The 20,903-nt window shown below is 46.5% G+C and overlaps 1 protein-coding gene across 1 annotated transcript in view; it reads right to left on the bottom strand.

The window, feature by feature from the left end:
* Nucleotides 1-20,903, bottom strand: part of CACNG2 (calcium voltage-gated channel auxiliary subunit gamma 2) — a 121,188-nt gene that overhangs the window by 18,748 nt on the left and 81,537 nt on the right. Inside the window, exon 2 of the mRNA XM_066634170.1 lies at nt 11,005-11,088. Within this exon, the coding sequence (XP_066490267.1) occupies nt 11,005-11,088 (84 nt within the window). The remainder of the gene's footprint in view (nt 1-11,004; nt 11,089-20,903) is intronic.

The following is a 20,903-nucleotide window of genomic DNA, read 5'->3' on the forward strand; positions in this document are numbered from 1 at the left end:
GTGTTTTGTAAGGAACATTTGGGGTTGGAAATCCAAACCAGCCTCAGCTCAACCTCTAAACAGCAGTACTAACAGTGGACTACACTGCAGGGCTGTCGTAAACTGCTTTTTCTGTTTCAATTCTCTCCCCCTCCTCCTCTTCACAGAATGGGATTAACTAACTGTTATGGCATTGATGTAGCTTGAGGGGTGCTTTGTAAGAGGCATTTGGGGTTGGAAATCCAAACCAGCCTCAGTTCCACTTCTAAACTGCAGAATTAAAAGTGGACAACACTGCAGTGCTGTTGTAAACTGCTGTCTCTCAGTTTCAACTCTCTTCTCCCCCTCTTCACAGTATGGGGTTAATAGACTGTAGTGGTATTGAAATATGCATTGGCAGGGCTATTTTTTGAAGGTTTAAATCTAAAAAACACCACAATTACCACATTTTTCATATGAACTAAGCCTTGAGTTGAAAAAAGCAGCAATTTATCTCTTTACTGGTATTTTTGCTTTTTGGAGGAGTGGAAGACACATGCTACTGTCCAATCACAACTATGTTAAAATCCTGGATTCTGCCATTGTTTCCTATGGGGTGCCCTGTTGTGTGTCTGTGTGTGTGTGTGTGTGTGTGTGTGTGTGTGTGTGTGTGTGTGTGTGTGTGTGTGTGGTTGAAGGAAGGGAGAGTTTAAAAATAATTTCTCCAGAAATTTCCTCTCCAAATAAATGAGATGGGTGGCTTTGCTATTTTCTTATCTTGGGGTTTGGGGTTTTTGTGCCTTTTCTGGGCTTTCCTTTGGCACCTGCTAACCAATTTGCTTAGCCAAGTGCAAAAGGTTGATCCCACACTAAGCAATTCAGGTATTTTCCATCTGATTTTGCTGGGCGTTTTTTTATTCATTGCTTTGTGAGATTTCTCCATGAATTCTGTGTACATGCATGAAACGCAAAGAAAAAAATTCAATTCCTCACTTAGAAAGGGACGGGCAATCTTGGCTCAATGCCTATCTATTCCCCACCGATTACTTACAGCTAAAACTGCATTTGCTTAGGGCCAGAATGTATGAAAACTGCCTTCTATTGAGCCATCTGACACTGTAGTATTATCCACACTGATCGGCTGCAGCTCTCCAGGATTTTAGGCGTATTTTGGAGATGTCCAGGATTGAACCTGGGACACCCTGAATGCGGAGTATGTGCTTGGCCATTGAGCTGCAGCCCAGTCCCCAACACACACCTCATTGCTCTGGAAAACACAGAAGTGATGTTGTTGAGGTCCAGCAGATTTTAAAAAAACAAAACGTTTTAGATGGACAAAATCGACCTCCCTTGCATTCCCCAGTCTTCTGGCCATGTTTCAGAGATGGTGCTATGCTATGCTAATGACTTCTGGAAAGCACTAATGAGATTTCACAGTGGGGAATGTCAGCAAATGCCAGGAGATGTTCACCATCCATGGATGCCCTACATACAGGGGAACTTTGGAGACCAGGACTGTATACCACCGCTTGCCTTTTTTCATATCTCACTAATTAGTTCAGTGTGAAAACAACAAGGACGCTCACGGCAGAAACAGAGAGGTTTTTCTGGGCCCATTTTAACGGGCTGGAAAAGGACCAGTACTCAGAGTACACGACGGAAAAGCAAGCCTTTCTATGCCAGCCCAACTCTATGCAGGATTCATTGCAGTTACAGGCTGTGGATTCCATCCCAATCCTGCAGATTCCTAGAGCATCTCCCCCATATGCAAGCCTCTCCTTTGATGAGAACAGCAGAGCAAATGAAACCCTTTGACATAGATAGCTGTTGCAGGGGGAGTGTGATCTGTAGAAGCAAGGGGGACTGGCCACATCCTAGAATTGCTCTGTAGAAACAATGCAGTGTGAAGGTATTACCTGAAGAAGGTTTGAGCAAAAGGGTTGGGGCTGGGACTGTTGCTCTGTGATATGCATGTGGGAGACCTGCTGGGAACGACCTCTGAGCCTGAAACCCTGGAGAGCTGCTGTCCATCTGTAGTCAACACTGACCCAGGTGGATCAATTAGTGGAAGGCAGATTCAAGAATGATAGGGAGCATGTATGGGGAATGTTGTCCAAGCCGGCTTGTCCTATCTACACTACCAACTACTCTTGTATGGGGGGGAAGAGTCTAAGGGAAGACTGGCAAGTAGGATGCCCAACTTTTGAATGGACTTCTGTAGCTGTCCCCTTATCAGCAAGTTGATCTACAGCAATTGGGGCATAAGAAGAACCCTGCAGGATCAGGTGAAAGTCCCATCTAGTCCAGCACCCCTTTTCCCCACAGAAGCCAACCAGACACCCTGGGAAGCCAACAAGTGGCATCCCAGGAAGTGGCTCCCCAGCAACTGGCATTCCAAGGTACAATGCTTCTTGAACCTACAATGCTTCCTGAACATTACAGCCCATTGAGTAGCAGCTATGGATAGACCAGTCTTCCATGCAACTGTCCACTTCTAAAGCCATCTGAGATTGTGTCAATTCCACAAGTTGTGGCAATGGCCACAAGCTTAGATGGCAGGTGATTACAATAGTAAATGTTTAGCAGATGAAAGTGTTTTAGCTCAGTGCCATAAAAACATTCATCTGCTGAATTCTGCATGCAAACTGCTGCTAAAGGAACATGGGCAGGCCAGACCAGGCCAGGTTTTATTTTTCTGCCTAACTGACAAACCCTACCTAGAAGTCACAGCAGCTGCTCTCCCACCTGACAAGACTGGCACATGGCTTCCTCCACAGTCTGAAGGACCAGAAATTTAACTCTCTGTGAAACAAAACAAATAAATATGCAGTGGCATAGCTAGAGGGGTGCAAAGCACTAAGTCTTGCAAGGAGCCTGACCGCAGCATGCAAGGGCCCCTCCCCCCTTTCTGAACCATTCTGGATGGTGGGAACAAACTGAAGGCACACACCTAGAATGGCTCCGAAGGAGAGGGGGAGGGGCCCCTTGCATGCTGCGATGAGGCTCCCTTCAAGACTTAGGGCACAATCCTAGGTCTACTCAGAACTAAGTCCTATTTTGTTCAATGTTGCTTACTCTCAGGAAAGTGTGGTTAGTTTGGCAGCCTTAGTGCTTTGCACCCCCCCTCTAGCTACACCACTGCAAATATGAAAGATGGCATCTCTCTGTATCAAGTGTGTTGTGGATAAATCTGACTGAGGGCAATCTCAATCAGCCGATCTGAATGGCAGGATAACATTCCTGGCTACACCCCATGTCATTGTAATTCTCTCATCCCCACCTTAGGAAGAGTATTGAGGATCGTCGTTCTTGCACTGATTTATTGCTTTAACTGGTAACAAGTTAAAGAGTTAATGGCTGCAAAATCTTCCACCGGTTGACAGCCTTTCTTGGAACAAAAGCTCCAAAGCTCTTTTACCTCACACCAAGTCTGTGAAGGGTACCCTGGTGATCTAACAAGCCCAGGCTGAGGGACTTTCCACTGGGAAAAACACAAAGCAGGAGGAATAGACCTGATAACATTCGCCAAACCTGCAAATGAGAAAATGCAGCCTCAGCAAAAAGGAGAACAAATGTGGAACCTAGAGAGTATATTTTTTAAATTCTACAAATAAAAGGAGCTTTGGATGAAGGCTGCCAACCTTCACCTTAGAAGTGACAACAGGTGTACCTTTTCCTATTGCTGCGGTCTTGTGCAAAGAAAAAACTGCACTTTCTGAGGGTGTTGTTGGTTTTGCAGACAAGTCTTTCCAGAAAAAAGACAAATTTTCCTTGATCTTCCAAACACACACACTTACAACTGAAGTATATAAGAAACTTACAAGTGGGGTGCCCTTGCCTTGCCCAATCCTCTTCTTTTGGCCTAATTTAGAGCAAATCTACCACCGGGTAGATGGGACTCGTCAGCCTGGGAAGGCAGCTCATCTGAGAGAAGGAAAACTCTGATCCCAAACCTCCACTGCCTTGTGGCTACATCCAGTTGTGGAAAAGGCTTCAGGAGTCAACCTCGAGGCAAAATCCGGAGCCGGAGTCCCTGAGGCAGTTCATGGCTGAACACAGTCACGTTCTGGCAACTCCTGCGACGCCGCTGGAACCAACCGTATTGGCTTCTGCCTTTCCACTGGACCATTTCAGCGACGTGGAGAGGGGGGATTTGCTGCATGGGTAACAGCCTATCCTCCATACCTACTTTACCCAGGCTTCGCGCACTGGAGAGGACACTCTGTTCCAGAGCCACCATTCAGAGCGTGACACCATGGTCTTCCGAGACTGAAGGATGCCAACATGAGAGCAAAATGTCCTTTCATTAGGCAGCTTGCCCACAGAAGAGAAGCTACATGAAGCCTTGGGTAAAGGCTTTTTTTGGTGTGATTTCTGCTCAGCAGCACACATGCAGACCCGGATTTCGAAACACAAACAGGCCTTATAACTTGGAGCGAGATGCTTTTTGAAAAGAGTTCCAAGTGATCAAATGCCTGTCACCAGGAATCGCCATGATCGCACATTCCCCTGCACATGCACCTGTAGACATGTGGTGTGCACACACAGCACCACACATGCCTGCATTTGTTGGTCCTAGCCAGATCATGCCCTTCTCATTTTCCCATTTTACCCTGGCAAATTAGAAATAATGACTTCACAGTTGAGTGGGGATTTGAAACTGAGTCTCCTCAGTCCAATTCACCACAATGCCCTGGCTCTCATAGAGAAAGAACTGCAGATTGTGACATATTAAAGGTATTTACAAATAGGAAGGCTCAATGAACCATTGTAACAAGTGGCTGTAGGAGGTGAATATATCTACTGTTATGAAGATCCAGGAAATGTGGGCAGATGACAAGATGAAACTGCCTTATTCTGAGTCAAACTATTGGTCCAGCTATGTCAGTACAGTCTACACTGACTGGCAGTGCAGCTCAGTTTCAGATGGGCCCTCTCAGTCCTTCCTGGATAAGCCATGGATGAAACCTGAGACATTCTGGATACAAGCATCTGTTCTGTGTCTGAGCTACAGCCCAGTTTGAAGCCCCATCACTAACAAAAGGGTCTAGAATTCCTACCTGTACAAATCTGGAATTCCAGAAGAGGGATATTTCGGTCCTTTCCCCCAGCCTCTATCCCCACTATTTAAATCATCATGAAAGTAAGGCCAAGAGGGCAAGGGGAGATATTTTAATATTTGCATATGAATGCCAATTTTATTACTATGAGTTGTCTAAAGATTAATTAAAAAATCAAGATGCATTGAATGATCCTGCTTTGAGGTTGAATAATGGCTCCAGGTCTTCTTGTTCTCTATAAATTTTTAAGGTAGGAAGATAATCAAATGTCTGCTTGTGAAAACCCTTAAAATTTGAGTAGCCCAACAGCTTAGCTTCCATTAAACGCACAGCAGGTCGAGGTCTTTCATTTAGAAGTTTCGGAACAACAATGCTTAGAAAAGTCCAGGTGCTAAACCTGTTAAAGTAAAGCAAAGCACTTGGCAACACAGTTCAGTGCTTTTGTGAGCTATTCAGCATGTGCTTGATTCAGGTACTCAAAACAAGGAAATAAAGTGGACATCAGATCCAGTAGCCACGCTTGTTGACATATCAGACTGCCTTGCTGCATAAGATCAGAAGACCATCTAACCCAGTTATACTAGAGTACTAGTATCTCTAATATTCAGAGATATACTGCCTCCAGACATGGAAGTTCTATCAAGTTAGTAGCCAGTGTTTGAGCTTTAACTCAAGTTACACAGCAGCCACATATCATGTTAGCTCAACAATCCCTTCTCCATTGCAGAGCGATCTCTCAGGAGGGGGTACTTTGCAGCAAAGGGAAGAGGGTGCCTAGTTCTTCTTTGTCAGTTACTTTTCCCCTGAAGTCCTCCCCCCCTTTACCCCTCCAAGGTTTCCAGATCCAGAGGGGTCAGCTGCCAGGAGGGTGGAGGAAGGAGCTTGTTATTACTTACACCTGTGTTGGACTTTTGAGACTGACGATTGGCTCCTTTTCTCTGCAGGTTACCTGCTAAAGCCTCTGGCTTGCCTTTGGCAAGAGCCAAACGGCATGGGGATCGTGCCCAGAGGACTGAGGTTCCTTCCTGGATGGTGAACTAAAACAGCGGTTGGATTATTCCTCCCCTTAGGTTTAAAGGCAGGGGAGAGGAGCAACATAAATCCTTAGGGCAGCACAGTCTTTTTCCAGCAGAGGAGTGGCCTGTGAGACATCCAGTATTAGGCTTGTCCTCCTTTTATCTTTTTATAAGCAGCTCTGCTGGTTGTCTCTGTCTGTACAGGCCAGTCTCAGAAGGTGGGCCTCGCCACATGTGTTTTTTCTTAGGAGGGAACTCAGGGGAAGGGAGGGGTGCCACTATCAAGAGAGTGATGGGCCAGGGGAGATATGGTGGTGGGGGTTGGACAGGCCATTACAGGAGAAGGAGAATCCATCATAGGCAGATCATCTCTCCTTCTGGTCCTTCCCCCAATTCTTGGATGCCTGGTGGTCTTGGCAGTGAGTCCCTGGATCTGAAGCTGCCGCTTCTGAATGCCAGGTCGGTGAATAACAAAACCTGCATCATCCAGGATTTAATCCTGGATGAGAAAGCCGACCTGGTATGTATTACGGAGACCTGGTTGGACATGGTAGGAGGAGTTAGTGTCTCCGAACTTTGTCCACCAGGTTTCCAGGTGTTGCAGCAGCCAAGATTGCAGGGACGGGGAGGGGGAGTTGCAATGGTCTATCGTGAGTCCATCTCCCTTACCAGGTGCCCTGTTCAGCAGTTTGCTGGGTTCGAGTGCCTGCATGTTGTGTTGAGAGGGCCGGACAGGATTGGGATTCTGTTGGTGTACCACCCGCCCTGCTGCCCAACAATCTCCCTGCCTGAGCTGACCGGGGTGATCTCGGGAGTAGCATTGGAGTCCCCCTGCCTATTAGTGCTGGGGGACTTCAATGTTCATGCTGAGGCACCTGCAGCAGGTGCAGCTCAGGATTTCATGGCTGCCATGACAACCATGGGCCTGTCCCAGAAGATCTTGGCCCCAACACATACTGCAGGACACGTGCTGGACCTGGTGTTTACAGCTGGGCATGGGGGTAGTGATCTGGATGTAGAGGAGGTTAAGATCACTCCGTTGTCATGGACAGATCACTTCCTGGTAAGGTTTAGGCTTGTTGCGGCTTCTTACCTCCGCAGAGGCGGGGGACCGCATTCTATGGTCTGCCCTCGGAGGCTAATGGATCCTGAAGGTTTCCTGGGGGCTCTGGGGGATTTTCCCACTGCCAAGACTGGCGTCTCATCTGAGGCCCTGGTTGACCTCTGGAATGGGGAAACGATCAGGGCAGTGGATGAGATTGCTCCGGAGCGACCTCTGCCACGTTGCAGACTCAGAGCAGCTCCTTGGTTCACTGAGGAGCTGTGAATTATGAAGCGGCAGGGCAGGCGTCTAGAGACGGTGGCAGAAAACTTGTGATGAATCCGATCGGACACGGAGTAGAGCCTACTCCGTGGCGGTGGTAGCAGCAAAGAGATCTTTCTTCTCTGCTACCATTGCGTCTGCTGATAACAGTCCGGCAGAGCTGTTCGTTGTGGTATGGGGCCTCCTCCATCAGGCCCCAATAGTAGACCAGGAGGAACACATGGTCAGCCACTGTGATGTGTTTGCACAACATTTCGCAGATAAAATCGATCGTATTAGTCATGACTTGGATGCCACATTGACAATGTCTGATGATGTCCCCTTGGCAACTGCTTGTCCGGTGTTGTGGGATTCTTTTCAGCTTGTACAGCCTGAGAATGTGGACAGACTCCTTTGGAGTGTGAGGCCATTTGCCTGCCTGCTCGACCCTTGCCCAGCTTGGCTGATAAGAGCTGCCCGGGCTGGACTGGCTGAGTGGACAGGGAGGGTGGTCAACTCTTCCTTGATGGAGGGGACGTTGCCACGTGCTTTGAAACGGGTGGTGGTTCGCCCCCTCCTGAAGAAGCCCTCCTTGGATTCCACTGTATTAGACAACTACCGGCCAGTCTCCAACATCCCGTTTCTGGGCAAGGTAATTGAGCGGGTAGTGGTGTCTCAACTCCAGAGGGTCTTGGATGAAGTGGATTATCTGGATCCTTTTCAATCTGATTTCAGGCCAGGCTTTGGGATGGAAACCGGTGGATGACCTACGCTGGGGACTGGACAGGCGAAGTGCGTCCCTGTTGGTCCTGCTGGACTTCTCAGTGGCTTTCGATACCATCAACCATGGTATCGTTCTGGGCCGATTGGTCGAGTTGGGAGTTGGAGGCACTGTTTTGCGGTGGTTCCGCTCCTACTTGGAGGATCAGTCCCAGATGGTGGTACTGGGGGATGCCTGTTTGACACCCTGGCCCTTGAGGTGCGGGGTGCCACAGGGCTCAATTCTGTCCCCCATGCTATTTAACATCTACATGAAACCACTGGGAGAGGTCATCCGGGGGTTTGGAGTGGGGTGCCATCAATATGCTGATGACATCCAGCTGTGTCTCTCCTTTCCTCCAGACTCCAGGGTGGCAGTTGAGGTCCTGGAGTGCTGTCTGGAGGCAGTAAGGATCTGGATGGGGGCTAACAAGCTGAAATTAAATCTGGATAAGACAGAGGCTCTCCTGGTTTGGAAATCCGCGATGCAGGTGCTGGAGTATCGGCTTGCACTGAATGGGGTTGCACTCCCCCTGAAGGAGCAGGCCTGCAGCTTGGGGTTTCACCTGGACTCAGCTGCTCCTGGATTCCCAGGTGGCGGCTGTGGCTAGGGGGGCCTTTGCTCAGCTTTGGCTAGTGCATCAGCTGCGGCCGTACTTGGATCGTGCAAACCTGGCCACGGTGATCCATGCCACGGTGACATCAAGGCTAGATTATTCTAACACGCTCTATGTGGGGCTGCCCTTGAAGACTGTTTGGAAACTGCAACTAGTGCAGAATGCGGTGGCCCGTGTAGTTACTGGAGGTAGGCAGTTTGACTCTGTCAGTCCGCTTCTCCAGCGGCTGCACTGGCTGCTCATTCATTTCCGGGCCCAATTCAAGGTGCTGGTTTTGACCTTTAAAGCCCTATACTGCTCTGGGCCAGGGTATCTTTAGAAATTGCTTACTCCCATACAATCTGGCTCGTCCTCTTAGGTCATCAGAGAAGGCCTTTTTACAAGTGCTGCCGCCTAGGGAGGTACGTGGGGCGGCGGCAAGAAATAGGGCCTTCTCAGTAGTGGCACCAACACTATGGAATTCCCTTCCCCTTGACTTAAGAACTGCTCCCTCTCTTGAAACTTTTCGACGAGGCCTGAAGACCCTTCTGTTTAGACAAGCCTTCTGAGTTCCTGGCCTTTTAAACATCTTTTTATATCTTTTTTAACATCTGATTATAGGCCTGATCCTTTTCTAATTTGCTGCGCTATGCTCTTTTACCTGACTACTTTTTTTATCTGACTACTGTTTTTATGATGTGTCGTTATGTTTTTATCTGTTTTTAAATTATGTTTTTCAATTTGTTTTAACCTTGTTTGTAAGCCGCCTTGAGTCCCTCCGGGGAGAAAGGCGGGGTAAAAATAAAGTTGTTAATCATCATCACCACCATCATCATCATCTCCCAAGATTGCTCTGTGATAGGCAAAGTTTAAACCAGAGTATGAATGGCAAAAGACAGATGACAACACATTGTGTGATTCCATTCCAAATGGCACACTTGCATCAAAGACAAGGGCTGGGTCCAGGAAAGAGTCAGACTCCCTCATCCATATGCTTATTACAGGAGAACCTGTGCATTTTAATGCATGCATGCCATTCATAATGATCAGTGCTACGAATATATTTTGCCATTTAAATTCAAGGATATTTTTGGTAACTGTGTTTAAACAGCAGACATATGAACAGGTTCCATGCCTCTTCTCTTTATCTCCCTGTCCACTACTACACCCCTCACATCTTTTTCTGCTCATCATCCGGACTGTGAGTCCCCCAACCCTGGTTCATGCCCCTACTGGGGTTGCCAGCAGTCAACATGAGGGGCAGGTGCACAGGACAGCTGAAGTATCAAGGGAGACTGATTAGAGGCAACTAGCCCATCCCACAAATTAACTGAGAGTGCAATCCTATCCATCTTTCCAGCATTGATGCAGCTGTACCAACAGGGCATGTGCTGCATCCTACGGTGGGAGGGCAGTCCTGGAGGCCTCCTCAAGGTACGGGAATATTTGTTCCCTTACCAAGGGGCTGCATTGAGGCTGTATCAGCCCTGAGAAGTTGGTTAGGATTGGGCTCTGAATAGGGCTGACTTATTTAGCATGCATGGAGAGTTGAACAGAAAAAAAGAAACCTAAGTGTTGCCTTTTGATTAAAAATGTAATCATTCAAAAAATAAGTGCACAGAATGGAGACACAGGCAGATGGAGACAAATGGCCCAATCCTATGCTGCCCGGAGCGCAGGGATGCCGCGGTGCTGAAAATGGCTACTGCGGCATCCTAAGCACTAACTGGGCAGTGCTGGCAGCACCTTGGGAGAAGGGACTTTTGTTCCCTTCCCCCAGGTGAGTAGCCCCACAATGGGACTACTTGATTCTACTGCAGCCCTTGAGTCAAGAGCCTCCATGTCGGGTGCTGGACCTGACTCGGAGGCTCAGGATCCGGTGAAGCAGAGCTCCACCTGTCCAGTCTTTCTCCCACCCCACTCTCTCCCCTGGCATGCCACCTCCCCATCTCCCTCCATGCCCCCACGACCTCTCCACTACCTGGTGGTCTACACAACTGCCGAGCGGTGGAGCACCAGTGCTCTGCTGGCACTAGGGTCTCGTAAATGTGCTTTACAGCACGCTTGTGACAGTGCATGCCGGCAGTAAGCTGCTGCGCACTGTTTAGGTTTGGGCTCACAGGCATCTGCAAAGGGGGGGGGCTAAGAGAAACTCCCCCTGGCTTTTCACATTTTTGCCTCATTGCCATTGAGCATGTCCATCCTCAGGGGAAATGATTTTTGTCTCATGTCATCATCAGGGAATGCAAGGCACCCAGTGCACGAAGGCACACACCATCATCAGTTCAAAGGAAAAGAAGCTGCAGACTTACGGAGGAAATATTCTGCTGTGTCGGCTTCATACTCTGTGTCCTCGAGGAAGTGATCGATTTGCTTACACAGACCTTTAAAATTCCCTACAATACAAAGAGAAGAAACAACAAATGAGAACATCAGAAATCGAGGCAACAGCTCCCCTCCTGTCCTCTCCATTTCCTTCTTGCAGGCCTTGCCAGAACACAGTCTCACCGTACAATAAACGTGTGGTTCGTTTGTTGCAGGAGAGCCAAACACCTTCCCCCACCCCAGTCGTGTGTTTCTCCAATGCTTGCACGGCGATAAACCGCGGTTGGGGAAATGTGATTCGTCCTTTCCTGTTCCTCTTCGTTGAGAGTTTGTATTGCAGTAGTAAACGGTGCGCTACATGAGCCTCACAGTTAGTTACTGGACAAATGCCTATGACGTCACTGCGCTATTCTGCGAGCTTTAAATTAACGTTCTACCTTTTGTTAAAAAAATCAATTCTTTAGAGACTGTCAGCTGAACCAGTCAAGAGCAGAGCACTCAGGCAGTCATAAAAACAAGTGAGGATGAAACACATTTTCTGCAGAAAAGCACCCCTCCTTAAAAACAAAACATCACTGCTTTTCTTCTTAAGTTCCCAGCACTGGGGTGCGCATGGCCTCAGATAGTTGCAAGCAAGAAACACCAGCAAATGGACTATTCCCCCTTGTAGCAAACAACTCTCTTTGGGAGCAAAACTAAACTAATGTACTCTTTGCTCCATGCTTTGCATGGAATATTGCCCCACAGAAAGAGGATTGTGGTTAGAATTACTTTCATGTTCAGGATGAAGTTCATTTTTTTTTTTTGTTATCTGAAAATAAGAACATAAGAACAGCCCCACTGGACCAGGCCATAGGCCCATCTAGTCCAGCTTCCTGTATCTCACAGCAGCCCACCAAATGCCCCAGGGAGCACACCAGATAACAAGAGACCTCATCCTGGTGCCCTCCCTTGCATCTGGCCTTCTGACATAGCCCATTTCTAAAATCAGGAGGTGGCACATACACATCATGGCTTGTACCCCGTAATGGATTTTTCCTCCAGAAACTTGTCCAATCCCCTTTTAAAGGCGTCCAGGCCAGATGCCGTCACCACATCCTGTGGCAAGGAGTTCCACAGACCAACCACACACTGAGTAAAGAAAAATGCCCTAGTTGTGCCTTTATTCACATCTAACCCAATACACATTACAACTATATTTATGCAAATGGACGGAGCTACATTATCCTTCCATCCATACCTACTTACACATGCTTACCAATATAACACAAGCATCCATCTGCATGGGCAGATACGTTTCATATTCATGTATATTGCGGCATCACAATGTGTGGCCAACATTCAACATGCTCATTAGTTAATCTGTGCACAATCAGAAAGAGCTTCTGGCGATGTCTTGTAAGAAATTGAGGCATTGTAAGGTCCTGCCTTCAAGATTCTCTAGAGACCCAGAAAATGTGTAATTTTAAAAGCATTGGGTAGCAAGAAGTCTTTAAAAGGAAACTGAAAGAGTCTCTCATTGCAGCCAGACCAGGTCCAGCTGAAATCCTAAATGAAACCAAGATCAGAACTCACTCAGATTCTGGCATGGTCGAGCTACTACCTGGAGTGGGCCTCTAAACTCTATACCATTGTTGGCCTTCAGCATCAAAACTGATTTTCTATACATAACAGTTATTATTTAGGCAGCACTTTATGCACACATAGAGCTAGATCCCAGATATGTAGAACCCCATCGTTGGTGGTGATTTGCTAAGACCATTTATGGTAACCAGACAAGATGGACGCTTGCTCTCCCCAGATGTCCAGGACTCATACCCACTGCTCCCCACCAGGACCATGTATGACAGACATGTTCCCTATTCCAGAAAATTAAATTTACAATGACACTAGTGACAGCATACAGATCAAGCAGAGGCCATCAGGATGTCAATAACAGCAGCAAAGGAAACTGGGCACCTGGTGGAGCCAAAGGCCACCAGATTTAACTTGCTGGGTGAGCAGATTCTCAGATTGGAGTTTAAAATCAGTTGTGTTCACACAAAGCTGCTGTGTTTAACCACCTTTAACTCTCTTAAAATCACCCCCTTTAACTCTCTTAAAATCTATTGTCTGTCTCTGGTCTTGTTTTGATTTTGTATTAGTTGACCTATCAGAGCTTCTCCCAAAGAATTCTAGGAATTGTTGTTTGGCGAAGAGAATTCTTCGTCAGAGGCATTTTTAAGGAACTACGGTTCCCAAGCTTCCCTGGGGAGAAGAAATGACTGCTAAATCACCCAGTGTAGATTCTAGGTGGCTACTCTCCAAAAATCCAACTTTACTGATAAATACGTCAGCAACCTGGAGACAAAGTGGAAGAGAGAACCCGTTAGAGTTCTGAATGTCAACATCCAACATAACTTAGCCAGATATAAAAAGAAATCAAGCCTTATCAAAAACGCTACTATGTTTTGATATTAAACCAAACAGGGTTTAGTCCTCAGCAGGTTCCCTCTAAGCTCCTGGCAATGCAGCTGTGCAGTCAAAACCAAGCCACACAGCTCAGAGTCTGGCAACCTGAAAGTCCGGCGATGATGAAACTGGCCCACCTCACCCCAGCAGTGTCTTTTCTAGTGGCTGTCTGCTGGCGTTGCATCTTTTTAGATTGTGAGCCCTTTTGGGACAGGGAGCCATTAGATATTTGATTTTCTCTGTAAACCGCTTTGTGAACTTTTCGTTGAAAATCGGTATATAAATACTGTTGTTATGTTATGTTATGTTATGTTATGTTATGTTATGTTATGTTGGATGTCATCGCAGAATCTCTGGAGATGCTGCTGGCAACTACAGAAGGCGTCCACACAGTGTTACAGACCTCCTTACAAGCAATATTGGTCTGCAAGACCTCCAGTGAGGACTGGGAAAGACAATGGAGAGCTACTGCCAGTCAGTGTACAGAGCTAGATGGACAAATGGTCTGATTCAGTATAAAGCAGATTCAGTGTTCAAAGCCAGCCAAGCCAAATTACTCAACAATTTCAGAACTGCATATGGGTTCATAAGGAATAGCTGATATCCCAAGGATCTCAGTACAGCAATCACATGGGCAGCCCAATCTGAAGCTCGTGGTGGCCAGGGCTGCAACAGTGCCAAAACAGCAGCAGCAGCAGCAGCAACTGTTACCCTGCACATGCCCGATCTCTTCTGATCTTGGAAGCTAAGCAGGGTCAGGCCTGGTTAGTACTTGGATGGGAGACTGCCTCAGAATACCGGGTGCTGTAGGCTTATACCATAGTCTTTTGAGACTGAAGGTTGCCAACCAACCAGCATCCTATGGTCATCAGGCAGCCACCAGCATCTCCTTGGGAGAAGGCAACATTCGTCCTCTTCTCCTGGGTAAGGGAGGAGGCCCTACAATGGGGCTACTAGACTATGTGCAGACTGTTTAGCTGGCACAGAGTAAAGCAGCCCTGTGCTGGGCTGGGAGGCTCTAATCTACTAATGAGTCAAAATCAATCTGTTAAGCTTGAGGCCTGCCTAGTTCCAGTCCTGCTCTTACACATCTGTGAGAACCTGAGCAAATGGTTTAAAACAGTATTTCTCAACTAGTGGTACGGTTACCAGCAGTGGTACTTGAGGTGGTGCCTGGTGGTACTCCTGGGACACCTGGACACCTGTCACCTGGAACGTGACGCAACAAACAGTGATAGGAGGCTCAGCTCAGTGGGCAGAGCTCCAAAGCAAGCTTTTCTGTGCTTGGAAAAGCCCTCCTGTCCACTGCTGGTGTTTGTCATGTCTCATCTGGCCACCCAATCCAGAAGTAACTGGTGATGATACCAGTGCCATTTACTTCCGGTGGCACTTTGAACAGCTGGACCATGAGAAGTGGTATGGCAGAGGACAAAGCTTGAGAAACACTGGTTTAAAAGCCATCTCCAGTTCTCCCCAAAAGACAAAATAAGGACAGTGATTTACCAGGGATACACAGGAACCGTGGTAAATAGGGGCAGTTGAAGTGTATATAGCCATAGGAGGAAAAACAGAGATTGATTGCTTGTGTTGAGCCCTTGACAATCACAGCCTCTAGGACTAAGAAAGAGTCCAGGCAACCTAAGCAGGAAATTAGATTGGTTAGCCAGTGCTCTAAGCCTGTCAGGAAGTCAAATAGAGACAGCTACCTGTCCGAGAGATGAGTCTTTATTACATAACTAGCTACAAACAGGCCCTTGAGTCATGGGGTCAAATAGATAGGCTTCAATTATAACTGCCTTGACATAACCCTTTGGGAACAGCCACAATGCATACAAAGAAGAGGACGGAACGATGCCTTGGGAAGACGGTTTCCAGATTATTAAGAGAAACTGCAAAGAATCAGCCTAGGGTTTCATAACAATCCTACATTTTGGCTCTCGTCGCTGGTCACTGCCTCTGCTAGCTCAGCTTCACTACAAGTGGCGTTATGTCAGTAGCACTGCCAGAACTCTCTGGGTAGGGCCACACACGCAGATCCCATCACTTGATTACTCAGCATCTGATGATTTGCAGCATCTGTTGAAATGTATTATGCTCGAGGTGATCTGAGGTGACACCAACGTTTGTGGTGTCAGAGATCTGCGATGCCTGCAGACACGAAACAGGTGATCCCAAACGACCCAAGAGAGATGGGAATCATTAAGGATATCAAGTCAATATCCAGTTATCCGTTATTCCCAGAGCCCCTTGCAGCCCCCCGTGCCCTATTACCTTTGCTTATGTTGATTACAGATCTCTTGCTTGTACAAATGCTATAAGCCAGTGGTTCTCAAACTTTTACCACCGGGACCCACTTTTTAGAATAAGAATTTGTCAGGGCCCACTGGAAGTGATGTCATGTCCAGAAATGACATCATCAAGCAGGAAATTTTTTTACAATCCTAGGTTGCAATCCTACCCACACTTACCCAGGAGTAAGTCCCACTTACTATCATTGTTCAAAGCATGTACATAGTAGCCTGTTAAAAGTACAGATGTGTAACGTTTCCCCAAATGCAGTCACATACTATGGAAGCATCAATTGTAATATATTAAAAATAAAATATTGAAATGAATGGGGACACACCTGAAATTGGCTTGTGACCCACCTAGTGGGTCCTGACCCACAAGTTTGAGAAACATTGCGTATAAGCCAAAAGCTTATAGCCTGTCGAGCAGGCAAGCAGCCTGCAGCCTAGAAGCCTTAAAAAAAATGAAGGAGGTGGCGCAAGTCCGATGAGATCCATACGTGCAAGGATGGCTTACCCGGAAGTAAGGCGAAAAGTTTCCCCTTACCTCTGGTTGAGCCGCTTTGGGTACCTATCCTGCGCTGGATATAGTGCAAGCCTCTTGGCTTGCCTGTTCCAGCGCAGGATAGGATTGCGCCCTTAGTCTTGTTTTTTGCTTATAGCGTTTGTTGTAACAAGACATCTTCTCACTTTGGGGGAATGCAATCAACATAAATAAAGGTTGCACAAGGGTCACAGAGATAGGGGTTCCCCTTATCTGTGGTTTCCGATATCCACGGGGTGGGGGTGGAATGTATCCCTCATGGATACCGAGGGACACCTGTAGTGTACACAGAAAAATAACCTCTAAAGATAGTCACAATGGCTATTTGACCACATACAATTCAAATTGCCAGAGAAATAGTGATAGTTGAGATACAGTTTAAGTTCCACTCTAGGCAAGGCCAACATTCTGAAGATTTCTGGAAGAATGTCCACAGAAATTCAATATTTAACCTAGAAAAACAAGGGGTCCAGGTTATATATTGAACTCCTGTAGACTTTTTCCAAACAGTCTTCAGAATATCAGCTCTCGCCTGTAGTGGTTATAGAATTTGAACTCTATTGCATTTACTCCCTCGGGTAAATCATAAGGAAGGCCTTAACAAGTTAGTTAATAAGTTCTACTTTTCCCCAAAGGCAGAGCTGTTAGCCTATTCCTTAGAAATTCCAGCAGTGTTTCCCATTATCTATGATATTCTAACCTAATTTATTGGGTAAAGTTGCTACAGGCTGACAAATAACAAAGACATTCTTTCTCATATGCTTGCCACATCTAAGCGTGTGTGCAAGCCAGTTGCAAAACCCACTGTTAAAATTATATATGTTTCATCTTTAAATTGTTTTTTTTCCCCACAAGGTGGGTCATAGACTTTTGGAAGAAATTAATATGTTTGTTCATTTGGGTAATAAAGAAAGCATTTTTGCGTAACATTTACAGCCTTTGCACGCTTACTCAAAAATTAATTCAGAAGTGCTTCCTTCCAGGTACATGTACCAAGGATGGCAGCCATGTAACCCAACTCTATACATGTATGCACAGTAGTACCTGATCTGTAGACCTGATCACTTCCTAGAGAGGAGACTACTTGATCAAGCCCTGCTGGATCCATGCAAAGCCCCCCGGTATAACATTCTTCTTCAGAGGCCCACCAGTTGCCTCCGGGAAGCCCACAAGAAAGAGAGAAAGGTATACTGGTTTGATCTTGGAAAAAGGAATCACAGGCCGCTGTCAACTACACTGTCGCTACAACAGCTGAAAAAAGCAGCTGGTAGGATTGGACAGAGGAGTAACTTTATTCTCAACATGTTTAGATTGAAACTAGCGAGGGTTGCTTCAGATAGTGTTTGGTGAGGTTCTTCTGAAGTGGGTTCATGCTCGAGAAAGGACTGGTTTCCATTCAAATGCATCAGGAACGAAGCTGCTTTCCTTTCCAGTTTTACCAGCTGTTTTTGTTTGTTTTTGTTTTAATCTACCTGAACTAGTCAGGTCGGTTCTGGTTCATGTGGGAAAATGTGAACGATAATTAAAACGATGCTGTTTGCATATCTAACAAGGCAATTAATATATTTGTGACATAGTCTCTATCCTAATCTTGACACCAGATGGTTAAACATGCTAGACCGAGGAAGGCTGCAACATCGGCAGGAATAAGGAACAAAAGGAAAAATGGAAAACAAATGGAAAACAAATGGAAAAGGAAAAATGGAAACAATCCTGGATTATTTCTTGATGCTGAAAGATGTAATGACGGAAACTACTACATCGTTTACATTTTGAAAACCCAGCTTCTTCTCACTCTCACCATCTATCTTCATGCTGCCAACTGCTATCTCTAATTTATTGGAGCTACATCATTCTGGGTTGAAAGTGAGGGGCTGAAGTGAGGGGGTGAAGAATCAAGGGTCCTGGTTGTTGCTGTGCTTGCCTCTGCCAGGGATCCTGCAGGTCTGTACAGCTGCGAAGAGCATTGGGATCCCCCCTTGTATCTTTCACAAGATGCAGTGACACCCAGTAACTTTAAGGGGTTTTCAAAGGGAATAACACAGTTCTATCACTGGCTACCCACCAGGACAGCTATATTTGACCTCCAGGATCAGGGTTGGCGAGCCTTGGAAAACCAGTTGCAGAGGAGCAGCGACAGCAGAGGGGTATTCTTAATCTCCTGTTTGTAAGCTTCCCCAAGACAGCTGGTGGGTCACTGTGGGAAACAGAAAGCTGGACTAGAGGGACCTGTGGCCTCACCCAGCAGAACTTTTCTCATGAGTAGCAGAGAGCATTTCAGCAGGTGCAGCTTTTCTCCCCTCCGCAAAACACATACCTGCCAAAATCCTCTCTGAGTGCAATCCAGAGCAGCTGCAAGTCCCTTGCGTCGGCCCAGGAGTGTTGCAAATGTGCCATAAGGCAAGACTGTGATGACTAGTGTGCTGGATAGGCTGGAGCATGGACATGTGCTGGCCTCCCAATGCTGGATCCAGCCTGGTGAAAGGTAAGTTCGCACTGGCTTAAAGAGAAGAGCATAAGAGGTTGGGGAGGGTGGCGGAAAGGTGGAATGGGGGTGTTTTGCGGTGGGGGAGGGCAGGTGGGTCAATGGGCCAACAAGGCCTGGGAAGGGGTGGGACCGGCCTCCAAAAGTTGGGCTGGATCCTAATACCCCTCCCGAGCAGGCCAACATTACACTGGGCTGCTTGGATCAGCGCCAGCAATTTCGCTAGCGCAGAACCGAGTTGCCCTTCTGAGGTGGCTGCTGCCACAAGGTAGGGGAAAATAAATCCCTGTACTCTGAGTTGCACTTCTACCAACTTCTGCCCTGTGCTGGATACAGCACAGGCCAGATGGCCTGCCTGTTCCACCACAGGATTGGATTGGGCTGCCCACCTTACATTAAAAGTACAGGCAGAAATCCTATCCTCCTTTGCACCCTCATGGCGCTTTTGAAACAAACAATGAGGTACATTCTGGCTTCTGTGTCAGGGCTACAGTCTGGGGGAAGCATTACCCGGGTCACAGAACAGTTGTCATGTCTCCCTTCTCTGCCAGCTTGTGCACTGCAGTCTTAAAGCAATGGGCCATTAAAGATAGCAGAGAACAGAAGTTTGGGAAGTTCAAAATTGATGAAATTGTTCCCAGATATTAGATTTATGATAAAGTGCTCAGGTTTGGGACTAGTGAGTATGACCACATCAGATCTCTCTCTCTCTCTCTCTCTCTCTCTCTCTCTCTCTCTCTCTCTCTGTCTAAACCAAACCCTTATTCTGAATTGCAATCATTAAACAAATAATAAAATATTCAACCGAGACTTTCAAATAACGATTCATGCATAAACCATGGTTTAATCTGGTTTTCAGTTCAGGTTTACTCTGATTCCTGGGCATTTCATGTACTACAGACTTATTGCTTTATACTAGTTTAACACTTATGGCTCCCTCATCCCATTTCCAGAAGCCCAGGAACTGTAGTTTGCCAAGGATGCTGATCAGTCTGTTAACTACACAGTCTGCCCTCCTAGTATAGAACTACAGCACCCATAGTTCTCTAGGAGTGAGGGAGTGACTATTATACTTGTTTAAATCTAAAGGAGGGAAATGATCAATGTGAGTCTGCACAGCTGGTGTCTGCCTGGGTACTACTAGAGCAGTGGTTCTCAACCTTTTAGCACTGGGACACACTTTTTAGAATGAGAATCTGTCAGGACCCATTGGAAGTGATGTCTTGACTAGAAGTGACGTCATCAAGCAGGAAAATTTTTTAACAATCCCAGGCTGCAATCCTACCCACACTTACCTAGGGGTAAGTCCCATTTATTATTGTTAAAAGAATATACATAGTAGCTTGTTAAAAGTACAGGTCTGTAACATTTCCCCAAATGCAGTCACATACCATGGTAGCATCAAGTCTGATATATTAAAAATAAAATATTGAAATGAATGGGGACCCACCTGAAATTAGCTTGCGACCCACAGTTTGAGAAACACTATACTAGACCTTTGATCCATTCAGTTTTGTATCAGAAAAATACAGTTTAGAAACTGTAGGGGGCAAGGGGAGATCTCAAGTCTAAGAGCAGTTTCAGCAATGGAAAAAGGAGGTTACAGAACCTTGTTCTTTGGAGGTTTTCCAGTAAGGTTGGGCAGGCATGTTTCAGGGGTATATTTGGTATAGGATGTCCTGTCCTAGGACACACGGCTGGACAAGATGACTCACTGGACCTTTTCCAACTCTGTGAGCCAGGCCACTATGGGCCATTTCCTGTATTGCATTTTAATAGACCCATGTTACAGACCCATCCAATGTACCCACTCAAACTGTAATTGCTGAAGGAACCACACACCTTTTTGAACAATATGCACATTACAAGCATGCAAAAAATGTACTGTGTGAAGTACCCTAAGGGTTCCTGAGAATTCTAATTTTGTGTGGGTGCCCTCTAGACAGACAGACTTGGGAAAAGGAGATGCAATTATTTCATGTACATATACTGACGCTTAGATGCAGTCAGGCAGAGGAAGGATTAGGGGTAGTGCCAAGGCCTTCATGAAGAAGATGGGTTTTGAGGAGGGAAATGGAGGAAGTAAGATGGGAGGCATCTTGCAGGTGATCTAGGATG

Source organism: Tiliqua scincoides, chromosome 7 (assembly GCF_035046505.1).
Source record: "Tiliqua scincoides isolate rTilSci1 chromosome 7, rTilSci1.hap2, whole genome shotgun sequence".
NCBI classification, from domain to species: Eukaryota; Metazoa; Chordata; class Lepidosauria; order Squamata; family Scincidae; genus Tiliqua; species Tiliqua scincoides.